Here is a 16,463-nt window from a genome sequence, read left to right on the forward strand (position 1 = left end):
GATTCTCCTGCCTCAGCCTCCTGAGTAACTGGGATGACAGGCACCCGCCACCACACCTGTCTAATTTTTGTATTTTTAGTAGAGACGGAGTTTCACCATGTTGGCCAGGCTAGTCTTGAACTTCTGACCTTGTGATCACCTTGGCCTCCCAAAGTACTGGGATTACAGGCATGAGCCACTGCGCCTGGCCCAGGCCGGTTTTAAGGCTTCTGAAGATCTCCTGATCCCTGTCCTCCTTCCCCTGACACTCCCTGAAGCCTGAGGTGCCAGGCATAAGGACTCCAGAAGCAAGGCCCCAACTCTCTGCCCTTCCTTTTGCTATCCTGGTTCTGCACAGCCTCACTCTCCTGGCCACCCCTAAATTCTGCTCCCATGTGGCCATCTGGAGGGCTCCCCTGTCAGGCATCACACTGACTTTCCCATCATTCCAGCTCCATCCTACTCAGCAAGCAAATAGGGTTCCCGACCCAGACAAGGGCCTCTCCACTTGGGAGCTGGCCCTGGATCTTCAGCCTCAGGTTGAGAAGAAAGAGCTTGTTAAGGCCTGGTGTGGGGCTGTGGCAGAGGCTGCTGGTGAAGCTGGCTGTGAGAGGAAGGCTCTCCAGCATGCCTGCTCCAGGGGCAGATTTTCCTGAGCTTATGTCAAATCACAGCGCATCTCCGAACCTGACAATCTGATCTAATCCTCCCGGAGCCGATAATGCACTAACTCTTCCATCAACACGCATTCGCTGTCTCTCACAGATGGGGAGGGGGGCAGGCAGTGTGTGTACAGGTGTGTGTGGGGAGGTCTCCATGCGGAGGGGCCCATTGGTCCCGCTGTCATGCCACACTCTGCATCCCGGTGTGGCATGGGGCAAACGAACCAGCGTGGAGATGGATTCAGCAACTGATAATTTCAGACACAGAAAGCACTGACACAGAATGCTTGATATTCATGTCAGACAAACTGTGGCTTGGTTTCAGACCCCTTTAGATCTTCAAAGGAGTGGAAAAGGGAAGAAAAAAAAGAAGAGCAGGATAGGGAGAGAGGGAGAGGGGAGAAGATGACCTTCCAGTAATTCTCCCGTTCTTCACAGAACGCAGCCATAAATGAAGGAAGCCCACGACATTTCCTCCTCACCTGACTCTCAGCTCCTGGAAGGGCAAGGCCAGAGGCCCTGGGTACTTACAAATACCTCGATGGTGACAGGGACGGTGCTGTTGAGAGGGGGGTTTCCAGCATCCTTGGCCATGACTGTCAGATAAATCAGCCCATTGGATATCTGTTCATAATCCAGGGGGCGACTGACGCTGATCACTGAAATGACAGGAACAGGCCAGATCCCTCTGTAAGCAGACTTGAGATGCCCGTCCAGCCAGGGGTCCCCTTTGGGCAAAGAAGGTATGGCTGGCATGGCCCGGGCCAGCTCTGGCTTGTTTTCTGAACACCTGGAGCCTCACCATCTCGACTGAGGTTTCCTGACTGCCTGAAGTGTGTTGGACCCTGTGCGGAGCCCATGAGGTGATAGCCGGTTTGGTGGTAATGTAAGCCCCACTTTTACAGATGAAGAAACCAAGTTCAGAGACGTTCAGTAACTTGCCCAAGGTCACACAGCTCTCAACTCAATAGAGTGGGGAGATGAGCTCCAGAACCCAGGCTCTTTCTTAGTAGGCACTCCTGCCTGCTTGTCTGTCTGTCTGTCTCACTCACTCATCTGGCACTTTATGGATTTCCCCTCATCAGTCTGGAAGCTGCTCGGAGGACAGGGTCATGCCTCGGGCCCTGTAGCCCTCCCTGTCACTACTCCTCTCTCCAGGTAAGCACAGAGTTCCCCAGTTGTTGCCCAGCATTGGGGATGCCAGGGAGGACCAGGCAGTGGGGTGCAGAAGGCAGGACCCTCCTCAGTCTCCTCTAGCCCTAGTTCTCTAATCTTCTTCCCTCTCTTCTCCTTTATTTATTTTTATTTATGAAGTTTTCTTTGCAGAAGCAGAGTCTGGCTGTGTTGCCTAGGCTGGTCTCGAACTTCTGCTTCAAGCAATCCTCCCGCCTTGGCCTCCCCAAGTGCTACGATTACAGGTGTGAGCCAACTGCCCCTGGCGTCTCTCTCTCTCTTCTCTTCCCTCCATTTCCTCCCCACTTTATGCTATGGGCTCTTCATGCCCTTCCAGTCACCTACTCTGGGCACCGTTTAGACCCCATGGGGAGGTACTCAGGGTTGGGTGATGCAGACCTTACCTTCAACAGAACTCTGTTTAGAGGTGGGTGAAGAACCCTAACGCCAAAGGCAGACCCAGGCTGAGAGGCAGGATTTGCAGGGAGCTAAGATAGATGCCCCTGCCCTGAAATATCCCCACCACTGCACATGCCTGAAGTCTCTCCATTAGTACTTGTTTGTGCTAAGCCATTGATTCTCAACTGGGGAGGGAAGGCATATTGGCTTGGGAGTAGGGGGCATGGGAGGTCTTAGAAGGCATTACAACAATATTAAATTACACCTTTCTATTTGGAAAAGGGAAACAAGATTATTGCTTTAGTAATATAAAATCTAAGTGGGATTCTTCTACTTGAGAGGAGGATGAGGTATGGAGGCAGGCAGAAGCATGGAACTTTTAAGTTTTTGAAAGAGGGATGGGCCGGGCACGGTGGCTCACACCTGTAATTCCAGCACTTTGGGAGGCCGAGGCGGCCAGATGGCTTGAGGTCAGGAGTTCAAGACCAGCCTGGCCAGCATTAGCAAAATCCCATCTCTACTAAAAATACAAAAATTAGCTGGGTGTGGTGGCACGCCTATAATCCCAGCTACTCGGGAGGCTGAGGCAGGAGAATCATACGAACCCAGGAGGCAGAGGTGGAGGTTGCAATGAGCCGAGATAGAGCCGCTGCACTCCAGCCTGGGTGACAGCGTAAAACGCTGTCCAAAAAAAAAAAAAAAAAAAAAAAAAAAAAAAAAAGAAAGAAAAGAAAGAAAGAAAGAAAGAGAAAGAAAGAAAGAAAGATGGATGTAGATTTCATAAAGAATGCAATTTGTCTTTGTTTTGTTTTTTTTTTTTGAGACGGAGTCTCGCTCTGTCACCAGGCTGGAGTGCAGTGGTGCGACCTGGGCTCACTGCAACCTCTGCCTCCCAGGTTCAAGTGATTCTCCTGCCTCAGCCTCCCAAGTAGCTGGGATTACAGGTGCACACTACCACGCCTGGCCGTTTTGTATTTTTAGTAGAGACAGGGTTTTGCCATGTTGGCCAGTCTGGTCTCAAACTCCTGACCTCAATTGATCTACTGGCCTCAGCCTCCCAAACTGCTGGGATTACAGGCCTGAGCCACCTCTCTGATCAGAACTGCAATTTCTACAATGGCATTTCTCTGAACAAACTGTGGGGCAGTGGGAGGAGTGAGCACTGGACCTAGAGTCATTCAATGCACATCCATCCCTTCTGCCCTGGGGGCACCTAACCCTGGCTCCAGGAATCAGAGAAGCTTCCCAGAGGAGGAAGTGTTAAATGAGCACTTAAAGCTAGCCAGGGGCTACACACTGGACAGCCAAAGCAAGGCGGGACCAAGGGGCAAGGAGGTAGCGCTTTCCTGGCAAAAGGAACACACTTTGCAAAGACATGGGAGTGAACACCAGTAAGGGGAGACAAGTGTCAAAGTGTTCGAAGAGGCTGGACTCTGGTGGGGGAAGGGCTGCTGAGAGTTGAGGCTCGCAAGGCAACCAAGGGCCAGACCACACAGGGACTTGGTGCCAAGCTCAGCAGCTTTGCTGGGTGAGCTCAGGCAAGTTGCTCCGTCTCTGGGCCTTAGCTGCCTCGTCTGAAAAACAAAGTAGTCTCTCTTGGGATCTTGGAGCTTGAGGTTGCTGCTGCTATTTCCTGCCAGGGCTCCAGGGATGGGGACCCACAGTAGGCAGCAGGGCATGGTACAGAGTGCCTGGCCCCACAGGGCCGCCCAAAGGGTAGGGAGCCTTGGCTAATGAGCTTCCATCCCACGGACCTGCCCGCAGCCTTGGTAAGAAACAGAGAGCCCCAGAGATTCTGTTACCATCACACTTCTGGCTCGATTGCAGGGCTGGCCATGGCCTGAGAACCAGAGAGAGATCCCGCTGATGAGAGACACAGATGTTGACCCTACGGAAGGGCGACTCAGGCCACATCCCGCTCCAGCCCCAGGTGCTCCGGGCAGCTTCCTGAGTAGCCCAGGGTGTCAGGGAGACACGGGGTGCCCGCCCCACCCGCACAAGGGAGGTGTGAGTACAGAGAGCCCCCCAGCCCTCCTCCTGGCTGGGCCCCGAGTTCTGCCCCACACCTACCTCCATAGCCCTCGTACAGGCTGATGTCGAAGTAGCTGCCAAAGGCAGACGCACTGACAATGCTGTAGGTGATCTGGTTGTTGGGAGGGGAATCTTCATCTGTTGCCTGGAAGGAAGAGGGCAGACAAGAGCCATGAGCCTGCAGGAGGCTGAGGACCAGAAGAGGGTGGGCAGCTGCGAGGGAGGGGAAGGCTGGCCCTGCTGACAGCTCCTTTATTGGGTGATCCAGCCCTGGGTCTTGTCCTGGCCCAGGAACCCGGGAGGCACCCCTTGTGCTTCAACTAGAGGCTGCACTCTGGCTTCCAGCAGACTCCCTGCTCCCCTCCATGTGCTGCGTGTGGAGGCAGCCTGGGGAATCTAGAGGGCAGGTAGGATGCCCAGGAAGAATGTGGAGGCCTGGCCTTCCCAGAGGCTGAGACACAATTACCTCCCACCCCCAACCCCAGCTGGAACACCCCCACCTGCAGACGCCTTCCCTGACTCCCGGACCCGGTTAGGGGCCTTGGGTCCCCTTACCCCACTGGTCCCCTTACGCCGAGTGGTAATTTCTTATCTAATTTCTGCCTCCCTCGCTTAGACTATCAGTTTCATGTGAGCAGGAACCTTGTTTCTTGATTGCTGCTGCATACCTACAGGCCAACCCAGTGTTTGGCCACAGTGGGTGTCTAATCCACGCATATTGCATGAAAGCAAGGAGAAAGGAAGGCACCTGGAGTGGGGCCAGGGATCCCTCTTCCCCTTGGCTGTCTTCTCTGGGCACTGAATTAATGAGCTTCTTTCCAGGTCATCCCTCACTCTAGAGCCTCCAGTGGTCCCCATCACTGGGGGTATATACCTGGAGCTGAGCACGGAGGGCGTGGCAGGACAGGGTTGTATGGGGGGCCATGGACAGGCTGGGCGGGCACATGGTCTGTTCTTCTAGGTATCCCCTGTGCCCACCCTTCCAGCCTTGCCTTCATCCCTGCCTGCTTCGAAAACAAGTTCCAAATGGAGGTTCTGGGTCCCATCCCTTTGGGTAGGCAGCATGGGAAGGGGGGACATTTAAAAGTCTCTGGTTAAAGGTCATTGAAGCCTAGTGGGGACTTGTTGCAGGAAGCACTTGGAGAATAGCATTCCAGGACTAGACCTGGCTCTGATACTCTACTAACTATGTCTTCGTGGGCAAGCGTCTCCCCTCCGGGTTCTCCTTCTGTAAAATGGGGTTGCACTCCATGGTTTCTGTAGCTCCTTCCAGCTGTAGCACTTCCTGATTCTAGTCAGTCATTAAAGGGTTTGAACGGGGTCCTGACACAAGGAAGTCCTCCCCACTCAATGTCCTTGCTAAGGGAGATGGCGGCGGATGGGTGGGGAGGGGGATCTTTTGCTAATTCTGACCTAATATTTAAGCTGAGACATATAAAGCCCCACTTGGTACCAAGGACATGAGGTGTTGCTCAGAGAAGGCCCAACACAGACCAAGAATTTGACTCTCAAATCTGCAGCATTCTTTGTGGATGGGAGGTCAGCCCCTCTTGCAGTGGGTTCCCGAGGGGTTGGTCAAGAAGAAAGCACAGGCTAGGCATGGTGGCTCAAGCCTGTAGTCCCAGCTGCTAAGGAGGCAGAGACAGGAGGATTGCTTGAGCCCAGGAGTTTGGGGCTGCAATGAACTCTGATTGTACCACTGCACTCCAGCCTGGGTGAAAGAGTGAGACTCTGTCTCAAAAAAACAAAAAACAAAAAAGAAGCAAGCAAGCAAGTACAGGGGGAAGGGTAAGATGAATGGCAGGAGTGCAGGGCTCCCTGGCACCTTACCCGGAGCCGCACCAGCTGTGTGACAGAAGGCTCGTTCTCCCGCAGAGCACCCACATAAGCATCTTTCTGGAAGGTGGGCACATTGTCGTTGACATCCAACACATTGATCCTGACCCGGCCTGTGGTCTCCTCGCCACCCCCGTCCCGGGCAATGATTGTCAGGGTAAAGCGCTGGATGAGCTCATAGTCCAGCCTGGCAATCAGCATGATGAGTCCCGTGTCCTTGTCCAGCGAGAACCTGTGCCAGGCCAGGAGGAAGGAGGGAAGGAACACCGTGGTTTAAAACAGGCTTGATGGGGCCGGCATTTCCCAGCCTGTCCTTGCCCAGAGTGACAAACAGAAATAAATGAAGTCTGAAATCTGCCTTCTCTTTCACTTGCCCTGAGAAGAGCTGCTATTTCTAAAGGCGGTGGGTGGGGGCAGGGATCAGGATCACATGAGGTGGGCAGGAGGAGTCGCCTGATTTAAGCAAGGAGGAAACCAGGCAGAACAACCCTCCTGCTGTGAACAGGAGTTCCTACCTATTGCAGAAATTTAGATGCACCAGCATGCTAGGAATGGGCAGAAAGCAGCTGGTGAAGGGCAGGGTGGTTGGTCCTCTTTTGGGAGCTGCCCCTTGACTTTGAGGAGATGAGCCTTGAGCGGGAGGTTGGTAGACATCTCCTGGGTAGTAGAAAGGTATGGCAAGACAACCCCTCCAACTACGTCCTCTAAATGTCCCCTCAGGAGCCTCATCTGAGACGTCAGTTGACATCTGTGTGCTCTGACCACAGCTGCCAACCACCAAGCCTGGAAGGTTCTGGCTCAGAGTGAGGAAAGTCTCAGGCCCAGAAGACGGGAAGAGGTGAGACCATCCAAGATGACCAGGATAAGGCTACATGAACACGGGTCCCCTGGGGAAAGGGTTCCCTGTGCATTCAGCCATGTTGGTGCCTTCCTCCCATTTGAGGCCCCCATCACTGAGTGACAGAGAATGGCCAGATGCCCCTAGCAATCTCCTTGTCTCTTCTTCTTTTTTGAGACAGGGTTTCACTCTGTCGCCCAGGCTGGAATGCAGTGGCGTAATCTCAGCTCATTGCAACCTCTGCCTCCTAGGTTCAAACCAGTCTCCTGCCTCAGCCTCCCAAGTAGCTGGGACTATAGGCACCTGCCACCACGCCTGGCTAATTTTTGTATTTTTAGTAGAGATAGGGTTTCATCATGTTGGCCAGGCTGGTCTTGAACTCCTGACCTCAGGTAATCCACCCGCCTCGGCCTCCCAAACTGCTGGGATTACAGGCATGAGCCACTGCATCTAGCTCCTTCCCCATCTTTTCTTGATCTTTCTCACAGATAGTCGGGGTCAGTCATTCAAGTTGACACCCACCGCCTCACTCATTCCACCAGGCTTCCCAGTGCATCAGACACGTGGCCTTTGAGCCTGTTAAAAGTGAGAGGCGGCTGGGCGCAGTGGCTCATGCCTGTAATCCCAGCACTTGGGAGGCCGAGGTGGGTGGATCACCTGAGGTCAGGAGTTCGAGACCAGCCTGGCCAACATGGTGAAATCCCATCTCTACTAAAAATACAAAAATTAGCTGGGTGTGGTGGTGGGTGCCTGTAATCCCAACTACTCAGGAGGCTGAGGCAGGAGAATTGCTTGAACCTAGGAGGCGGAGGTTGCAATGAGCCAAGATCTTGCCATAAAACTCCAGTCTGGGCAACAGAGCGAGACTCTGTTTCCAAAAAAAAAAAAAAAAAAAAAGTGAGAAGGCTGCCCTTTGGCTTGGACTAATTGAAGACAAGGCCCAAAACCAAGCCTAGACCATGTTACCATGAGGAGTGATGGGGCAAGGCTGGCATGTGTCAGGCAGGGAGGCAAGTAACCTGCCCATGGGCTGCTGCACATTGACAGCCCTCCTGGGGCAGGCTGTGTAGCCTAGTGGTGAAGGTCACGAGCAGAAGCCTGACCATGGCACTTACAGCTGTGTGACTTTGGACAAGTGACTTAGCCTCTCTGTGTTACACTTTCCTCACCTGTAAAGTGGGGATGATAAAAGTGCCTAGGACTGAGTTCCTCTGTCATTTCACTGAGACGATGACATAAGACAATGCGTGTGAAGCCCTTGGCCATGATGAGCCTGACACGTAATTGCTGCGGCTGGCGGCGGTGGTGGTGGTGGTGGTATGCAGTCGCTAGTACTTCAAAGCCTCTCAGAGACACAATGGATCCATTCCCAAAGCTAAAGGCTATCTTTTGAGGGTCAGATAAGCTGTGCCTCAGAGAGTTGAGGAGACTTGACCAAGGCTGTGCCACGATCAGGGTCAAACCAGCCACAGTGCCCATGGGCTCCAACTTCCAGTCCAGTGCTCTAGCCACAGGGCCCAGCACCTCCCTCCCTGGGCACTGAAAAGTTCCCAGATCTCATGAGTCTGGGGAGGGCCAAGGACCACCGCGGACGGGCCTGAGGGACCGTGGGCAGAGTCTCACCTGTCCGGGTCATCACTGAAGAAATAGTTGACTTCACCAAAGGTGCCTGCATCATTGTCTGTTGCCTGCAACGGTGAGAACAAGAAGTCATTACTGCCAGGCCCAGCTGAGGTTTCAGGTCCACAGGAAATCCATATTCCTCTCGCATGTCTCCTTTGGCCCAGGTGGAATTTTCTAGAACCATGCTGTTCAGTAAGGATGCCACAGGCCGCTACTGGCTGTTTAAATTTATATTGGAAGGCGCAGTTCTACAGGACTGGTCTACCAGGCATCTCTAACTGAGTGAAACCACCCCTCCTGGGCTCATGGGGGCTCATGCCCCCTCCAGGCGGGGCAAGCTTCTTCTCTGCAGATGCTCCGAGAGCTTGGGAGAGAGACCCTGGACCCGTGGCCTGGGATCACAGCCTGTGGTTTTGAGAGTACCACAAACGAAGGTGGGTGTCAGCCATCTGGTGGGTTCTTCTGGTTTTTCTCGCACAGTCCTTAAAGCCTCCAAGTCAGATGTACTAGCCACTGGGGGAAGCCCTCTGGTCCCTCCCTTCTCTGACCCTGGAAATTCTTGCAAATCCACTGCATGCATAGGGCAGGCCTATCTGCCCAGTGGCCTTCACTTTTAGAAACACTCTGCACCCTCTCTACCTGTCTCCTCTGGCTCCTCCCTCTGCTTGCACAAAAGGCCTGACTGGGAACTGCCTGCCTGTCCCTGACCACAGGGACTGGCCTGGGAACGGCCTTTGACCACAGCTGGGTCCATCAGAATCCTCTGGGGACTCTTCCTATTGCGTTGCTGGGGATAAAAGCTTTCCTCCAGAGAGTTAGGCACGGGCGACATGAACTGAGACCTGCTGCACGTTTGGGGAGGATGAAGATGCACCCAGACCTCAGGAGAGCTAGGAGAAGAGAAGGCCAAATTCTGGTAGTCTTAGAATCCTGAATCTGATCTGACATCCCTTCCCCACCCTTGATTTGGTTTGTGAGTTCACTGAGATTGCTCTCTCTCTCTCTCCTTTTTCTTTTTTTTTAGAAATGAGTCTCTCTATGTTGCCCAGGTTGGCCTCCAACTGCTGGGCTCAAGGGATCCTCCCCCCGTGGCCTCCTGAGTAGCTGGGACTACAGGGATCAGCCGCTGTGCCTGGCTAATTGAGACCTCTTTTAACTGGGCTGGTCCAGGCTGGCATCACTTATGGTCAAAAGAGATAGACAGGAGAGAGGCCAGCCTTATGCTGATGACAAGGACAATGATGGTGGCAGCCTGCATGGCTGTCATACCTTTTACATTTTCAAAGAACATCCAGGTTTACTATGGCTTCGTTTCCCCTCACAGCTGTCCATGTGGTAGGGAGACAGACATTTCCATCTGTCTCACAGGTCACACAATGGAGGCTCAGACCTCAGTGAGGCCTGGTGAAAGCCTGCTGCCAGTCTGGCTTAGGAGCAGGTCAGAAGCAGAGTGGGACAGAAACTGGCCTCTCTACCCCCACCTGGTGTTCCTTCTCTGTGGCCATCCCAGTGAGGCCCTCCTCCATCTCCCCTGACCTGAAGTTCTAGTAGGGGTTTGGCTTTTGTGGCTGGGAACATTGGCTTCTATATTGTCCCTGGCATGGTTCTAATCCACAGTGCAGGCTAAATGACATCATTTGTTCATTCAATAGTTACTTACAAAACACATAATCCATGCAAGGCGCTGTTCTAGATGTGCCCTCTGCTCCCTTCCCAGGCCACTGCTCTAGAGCTGGGCAAACTGCTGCCTGCCACCAGATGCCTGTGGGGAAAGGCCTCAGACTGACTTTGGGGTCCATTTGCATCTGTTTTGTATTTAAGGTATCTCTATAAGATTGTAAGTGGATAAAGCCCTCACGGCTAAAAATATGTTTTGATCCCTTTGTGCTCAGTATTTTTTGAGGTTCCTTTTAAAGTTCCTGGATTCTATGAAATCCAGTAAATTCTATGTTCTTTATGATAAGCCTGAATTTTCAAGGAAAAGCTAATTTGTGTTTAGTATATTCAGTTCAGGAAGGCAGATAAGTGAAAAATATATTTCTATCCCAAATGAATGAAATGAAAAAACGTTTATACCCAAAGGGTTAAGATCTTAGTTATCCAGAAAACTTGGCTATACAGAAAGATGCCATTTCTGGGGCCTCTGGGCTGCCAGCTTGTATAGGACGGCCTCTTGTGCCGGATTTCCATTCAATATCCCCACAGCTTATGCTCCTACAGACTGTGCAGACCTCTGTCCCCACCACCACCCCACCCAGGCTCAGAGCTCCTCACAGGTTCTCAGGGGGTGCGTGCTGAACAAGTGAAAGGAAGGCACTGAGCCATGTCACCACCCTCCAACCCAGGACTGGCTCCCAGACGGGGCCTCTCCCACTGCCTGCACCATTCCTCACGACGGCAGCAGCCACTGCTGGCTCCTGCACGCCTTCTACCTACAACCCCTTCACCCTCACAACAGCCCTGTGAGGTAGGTACTATTATCAGCACCACCTCCAATTTACAGATGGGGAAACTGAGGCATCGAGACAGCACATCATTCACTCAAGGCTTCACAGCTAGAGAAAGAACAGTGCTGGATTTGAATCCTGTGCCATCTAGCCACGCCCTTGCCCTTCATCAGTTATTGCCTCTGAGCCAAGAGGGGTGCTTGTTCTCAGAAGGAAGGGAGCCTGGTTATTCCAGGCAAGAGGAGACCACACTGCCCAAAGCAACCCCAGATTCATCCTCACTTTACAGGGACGGAGGAGAAGGGGAGCAGGAGGAATCCCAGAGCCCTTCCCTCCCCCAGGTTCCACTGACAATCGCGGTCATCACTGCATGGTCTTGTTGGACTGTTATAACTGTAGCTTGGTCTCGGGAAGATGTGACTGCCATGCATTGAGCCCCTTGGCGAGGGGTCACTGTGGTGTGGAGACCTCAGTTCCAGGTCACTGTGTGACCAAACCATACCTCCTTGGCCCCCATCATTTGCCTTTGTCAAAGGAAAAGGGTTTGGGGAAGGACGAGGGCAGAGAAGGCACCTGTAGTGCTCACTGCGCAGCACAGACGGTGCCTGGCATGCAGTAGATGCTTCTTAAATGCCTGAAAAATGAATAAGAAGGGGGTGGTGCAGAGAAAATAGGGAAGGGGCAGAGAGACTGGGGTGAAGATAAAGAAGGCAGGACTCAGAAGAAAGGGGACAGAAGAGAAGCAAATGGCAGAAGGAAAAGGGAAAGGGAAGTAGAGGAGAGACAGCAGGCTAGGAGGCGGAGGACAGCAGCTGAGAAGCAGAAAGTGGGGTGTGCAGGAAGGGAGGGGCCTGGGTCATGGGGGGCGTGCTGCCCCTGGAGAAGGTCACATCTGAGCCCTGGGGATGAGCCCTCCAGATCTGGGTGCCCCACAAAATTGCTCTGGATTGTCAGGACAGGAAGGATGTGTGAGGTGCCTGCATCCCATCCCCTTCACCCTGGGGCCTGGAGCAGCTGAGGCCCAGGGAAATTAGGTGATGAGCCCCAGGAGACAGGACTGGACTGTCTTAGAGCAGAAGCTGGCTTCACACCCCCAAGGCTTGCCCTCCCCTGCCCACGTTGGACTGGGCACAGCCATGGCTCCCACGGTGACCCTTGTCCCCAGGGCCTCTCACTGCCCGCCCAGGCTGCCGATGCTGACCAGGGAAGATTGTGAGTCCCTCAGTGCCACCGCCTAATGACCGTGTGAAATATGTATGCCTGGGTGAGGACGAGAGGGAGAACTTTCATTTTTCAAGTGTAGGAAGCCAAACTAGATGAAAAGCTGCTCCTTGCCCCTGCCAGGGTGAAGGCAGCAGCACTGACCTTGGGCCTTGTCGGGTGTGGGGCCAGCGCCAGGCTGCAGCAGGGCCTGTCAGGGGCCCTGGGCCTGGGAGGAGGCAGTAGATCTGAGCTCAAAGGAAAACCCCCTAGCCCTGAATATCTAGCCTCATCTCTGACCCAGACTGGAGCACGTGCAGCTCTGCCCCCTCCGCTTGGACGGCGCCCCTCCCTCTCCTGCCTGGCTCACACCCTTCTGCCCTCCCTGACCCCCAAGGCAAAGTTAGGGCTCCTCCCTGCACTCACTCGGCACCGAAGCTGAGGCTAACGCGTGTCTCCCCCAACCAGGACGTGGCTCCCAGAGGGCAGTGTGGGGTCATGGGGTCCACATGTGCCCAGGGCCTAGTACAGGGCCCGGACATAAAGGCAGCTCAGGAAAGGTAAGTCTGTCTCTGTCACCTATAACTACAACTACATCCACGTTCTCATGACACATACCAATGTATGAATTTAATTTTGACCAGATCTCCACGGGTAAGTACTGTTATTACCTCCCACCCATGTTTGCAAGTGAGGAAACAGGTGCAGTGGTGTTAAGTGACTGTTTGTCATGGTACCTTTTAAACAACCTCCTCCCAAGCAAGACTTGTCTGTGGCTTACCAACTAAAAGTCCAACAGACAAATGAAGTGGCAGACAGACAGTGACCCTTGGGGCCCATTTTAGGAAGGAGGGTTTGAGGAGTGCCAAGGGCCTAAGTATAGAGAACAAAATTTCCTCTTCCTGCTACAAACACCCCCTTCCCTGCGATGTTCTAGGAATGAGCATGTCTGTCTCCCTGCAGAGTAACTTCCAAGGTCTCACAGGCCAGCCAGATGGCGACAGGGATCGGGGAAGGGGATGGCCCAGGTGGCCACTTTCATGTTGTACCTAAGAAATGCCAAATCGAAGGCCAGGCATGGTGGCTCATGCCTGTAATCCCAGCACTTTGGTTTGGGAGGCTGAGGCGGATGGGTCACTTGAGGTCAGGAGTTCAAGACCAGCCCGGTCAACATGGTGAAACCCCATCTCTATTAAAAATAGAAAAATTAGCCAGTCATGGTGGCAGTTGCCTGTAGTCCCAGCTACTCAGGAGGCTGAGGCAGGAGAATCGCTTGAACCTGGGAAGCGGAGGTTGCAGTGAACCGAGATTGCACCACTGCACTCCAGCCTGGGTGACAGAGTGAGACACTGTCAAAAAAAGAAAAAAAAAAAAGATGCCAAACCAAGGCTCCAGGTGAGCACCTCAACTGTGCTCCAGGCTTCTCCCTCTGGCGCCTCTGTGTCTCCATTGCCATCTAATGGCTCCCCCCGGCTCTGGCTGGCACTCAGAGGTACACACTAGTGCATTTTACTACTTGTCAAGGTTCTCATAAGAGGCCCAGGGGCAAAAAGTCAAAGCCAGTAGCTAAAATTATCGTCCTTCTCTGCTCAAAATCCTTCAATGGCTCCCTATGATCTGCTGAATTAATTTCAGACCCTGGTGTAAAGGCTGTCCACAGTCTGGTTGGGCTTAGTGTTCTTGTATCTACCTCTTCCCTGGTGCACCCCAGACTGTTCTCTCATTGCTAGTTCCTCTATCCTTTCATTCTGTAACTGCCTTCCAAACTCTGATCCACCCCTGAGGCCCATCCCAAATGCTTCTCTCCTAGAGTCCCTAACCATTCATTGGTCTTGACCCAGGAGCCCCTGCTCATCCCTCTCTTGGAACACCCGGCAGAATCTGCCGTTCCTGAAAACTGTCTGTGTGTGCCCCACTTTCCTCCCTGTGAAGGAGAGAAGTTTGTATCTAACTCAGTTTTGATACAGGGCTCAACGTCTCTGCCCAGTTTAGTAGAAGGTTGACTTCCATTGTCAGCCATGGAGGATCAGCATTACCTTCCTTCTGTGGGGCTGGTACCCCCTGATCAGACACCATGGGGGCAGCAAGCAGCGACAGAGGGGTTGCCGGATTGCATGGGGCCAGGTGGGGTTTATAGAGCACCTCCAACCCCCTGGCCCCTGCTCAGGCTCCCTATTGCCCCCGCACCGCCCAGAAGGAGACAGGCACAGAGGATGTGCAGGGGCAGCTGAAGATGCCCGGCACACCGCTGAAGGCACCTTCATGAAAACAGTGACCAGACACTTGTTCAGTCACATATTTAGTACATTTTTTTTTGAGACTCAGTCTCACTCTGTCACCCAGGCTGGAAAGCAATGGCGCGATCTCGGCTCACTGCAACCTCCGCCTCCCTGGTTCAAGCAATTCTCCTGCCTTAGCCTCCTGAGTAGCTGGGATGACAGGTGTGTGCCATCACGCCCGGCTAATTTTTGTATTTTTCGTAGAGACAGGGTTTCACCATGTTGGTCAGGCTGGTCTCAAACTCCTGACCTTGTGATCCGCCTGCCTGCCTTGGCCTCCCAAAATGCTAGGATCACAGGCATGAGCCACTGCACCCGGCCCAGTAATATTTTTTTTTTTTGAAATTTTCCAATGTGCTGGCTGCTGTGCCCAACACTGAAGTCACATCCTAAGCATGACAATCTGGACTGCTACGTAAAATCAGAATGTGGAAGCCAGGCATGGTGGCTCATGCCTGTAATCCCAGCACTTTGGGAGGCCAAGGCAGGCAGATAATCTGAGGTCAAGAGATCAAAACCATCCTGGCCAACATGGTGAAACCCTGGCTCTCCTAATAATACAAAAATTAGCCGGGCATGGTGGCACGCACCTGTAATCCCAGCTACTCGGGAGGCTGAGGCTGGAGAATCGCTTGAACCTGGGAGGCGGAGGTGGTAGTGAGCCTAGATGGTACCATTGCATTTCGGCCTAGGACAGAGGGGGACTCGTCTCACACACACACACACACAAACTCAGAATGGGGAGACAGAGCAGCAAGGGGAGAAATAACTAAGTAATGTAATTCCAGGCAGTGGTAAGAACTACGAGGAAAACAAGGCTAAAAGTGGGCTTGAAGGTCACTGAGGCTGCTGGCTTAGATAGATTCATCCTGGAGAAGCTGTCTTTGGGCAGATGTATGTCAGTCTATGGGCCAGTCATCGCCTGGGCACCAAGGAGTCCAGGTAGCTCCTGGAGAGAGCTGGGCACCTGCTGGCACCAAGGCCTGGAGGAGGGCTCAGGAAGTCTCTGCCTCCCCCAACAGCCTCCCTCAGCAGAACCATCAGGGGAAGAGCAGTGAAGATCAGTGGCCGCTCGGCGCTCAGCACCCTCCTTGCGGTCAGCCCCTGCCCTGCAGTCAGCATGTGGGGGAGAGGGTGCAGCTGAGACTGGCTGCTGCCTAGCGCCTGATTTATAAGGCATTTCTTCTGATTCTCCCCAATGCCGGCATTACCAGCAAAACTAATTCCGTCATTTGGGCCTTTATAATTGCATCTGCAAGTGCTTGTTTCTGTGATGGACAATGCCGGCAGAAGTGTAATTTTCTTCTGCTGACAAAAAGGAAAAAAATAAATACGTATGGGGGGAAATTCCAAGGTTAATACAAGGTGATTGGAGGAGCCTATGGTGGGGGAATGGCTACATGCTTGGTCTGGCAAGGCCTGAGTCAGCAGTGCCAGTCTTTCTCCTGGCTGTAGCAAAGGGAAGGGGCGAGAGAGTGCCCCTCTGACATTTCGTTTTGAGCACTTAACTATGTGCCACCAAATTTACCAAGCATTCCCTGCACTTTATTTCATTCCACCTTCCAAACAGCCCTATAGGACCAGCACCATAGCATCCCCACTTTACAGATGAAGGAGGGGACGGAGACTCAGAGAGGTCAATTGACTTGGCCAGGGTGACACAGTCACAGCGCTAGAACATGAACCAACATGGTTAACTCCAAGGCGTGCGCTCTTAAGACCTCCCCTCCCTTGCTGCTCCCTTTGGTGGGGCTGGGGGAGCGAAGTCTGAGCCTGAGAAATCTGAGTCCGAGCTTGAGACCTCGGCCATGGGATCCAGAGTGCTCCTACCAGGGTCATCCTCCTCACCCTGTTGATGCCCGATGGGCCCCCACAGGCAGTTTGCCCTTCTTGCCATGGTGGCTTCTGCTCCCTACCTTCTGCTTGGAGAGAGCGGGCTCCCAGCAACTCTAGCTATGCCCACCAGCAAAGGTGGCAGGGGTCTCTGGCTGTGGTT

The 16,463-nt window shown here is 53.3% G+C and overlaps 2 protein-coding genes across 4 annotated transcripts in view; one reads left to right on the forward strand and one right to left on the reverse strand.

Moving 5' to 3' along the window:
• Positions 1–16,463, forward strand: part of PCBD1 (pterin-4 alpha-carbinolamine dehydratase 1) — a 1,172,580-nt gene that overhangs the window by 347,791 nt on the left and 808,326 nt on the right. The window lies entirely within an intron of this gene.
• The window catches only part of LOC126962500 (cadherin-23-like), a 340,014-nt gene that overhangs the window by 49,055 nt on the left and 274,496 nt on the right, over positions 1–16,463 (reverse strand). Inside the window, 4 exon segments of the mRNA XM_050803593.1 lie at positions 1,173–1,300; positions 4,284–4,389; positions 6,075–6,312; positions 8,542–8,606. Of these exon segments, the coding sequence (XP_050659550.1) occupies positions 1,173–1,300; positions 4,284–4,389; positions 6,075–6,312; positions 8,542–8,606 (537 nt within the window).

This window comes from Macaca thibetana, chromosome 9, assembly GCF_024542745.1.
Source record: "Macaca thibetana thibetana isolate TM-01 chromosome 9, ASM2454274v1, whole genome shotgun sequence".
NCBI lineage: Eukaryota > Metazoa > Chordata > Mammalia > Primates > Cercopithecidae > Macaca > Macaca thibetana.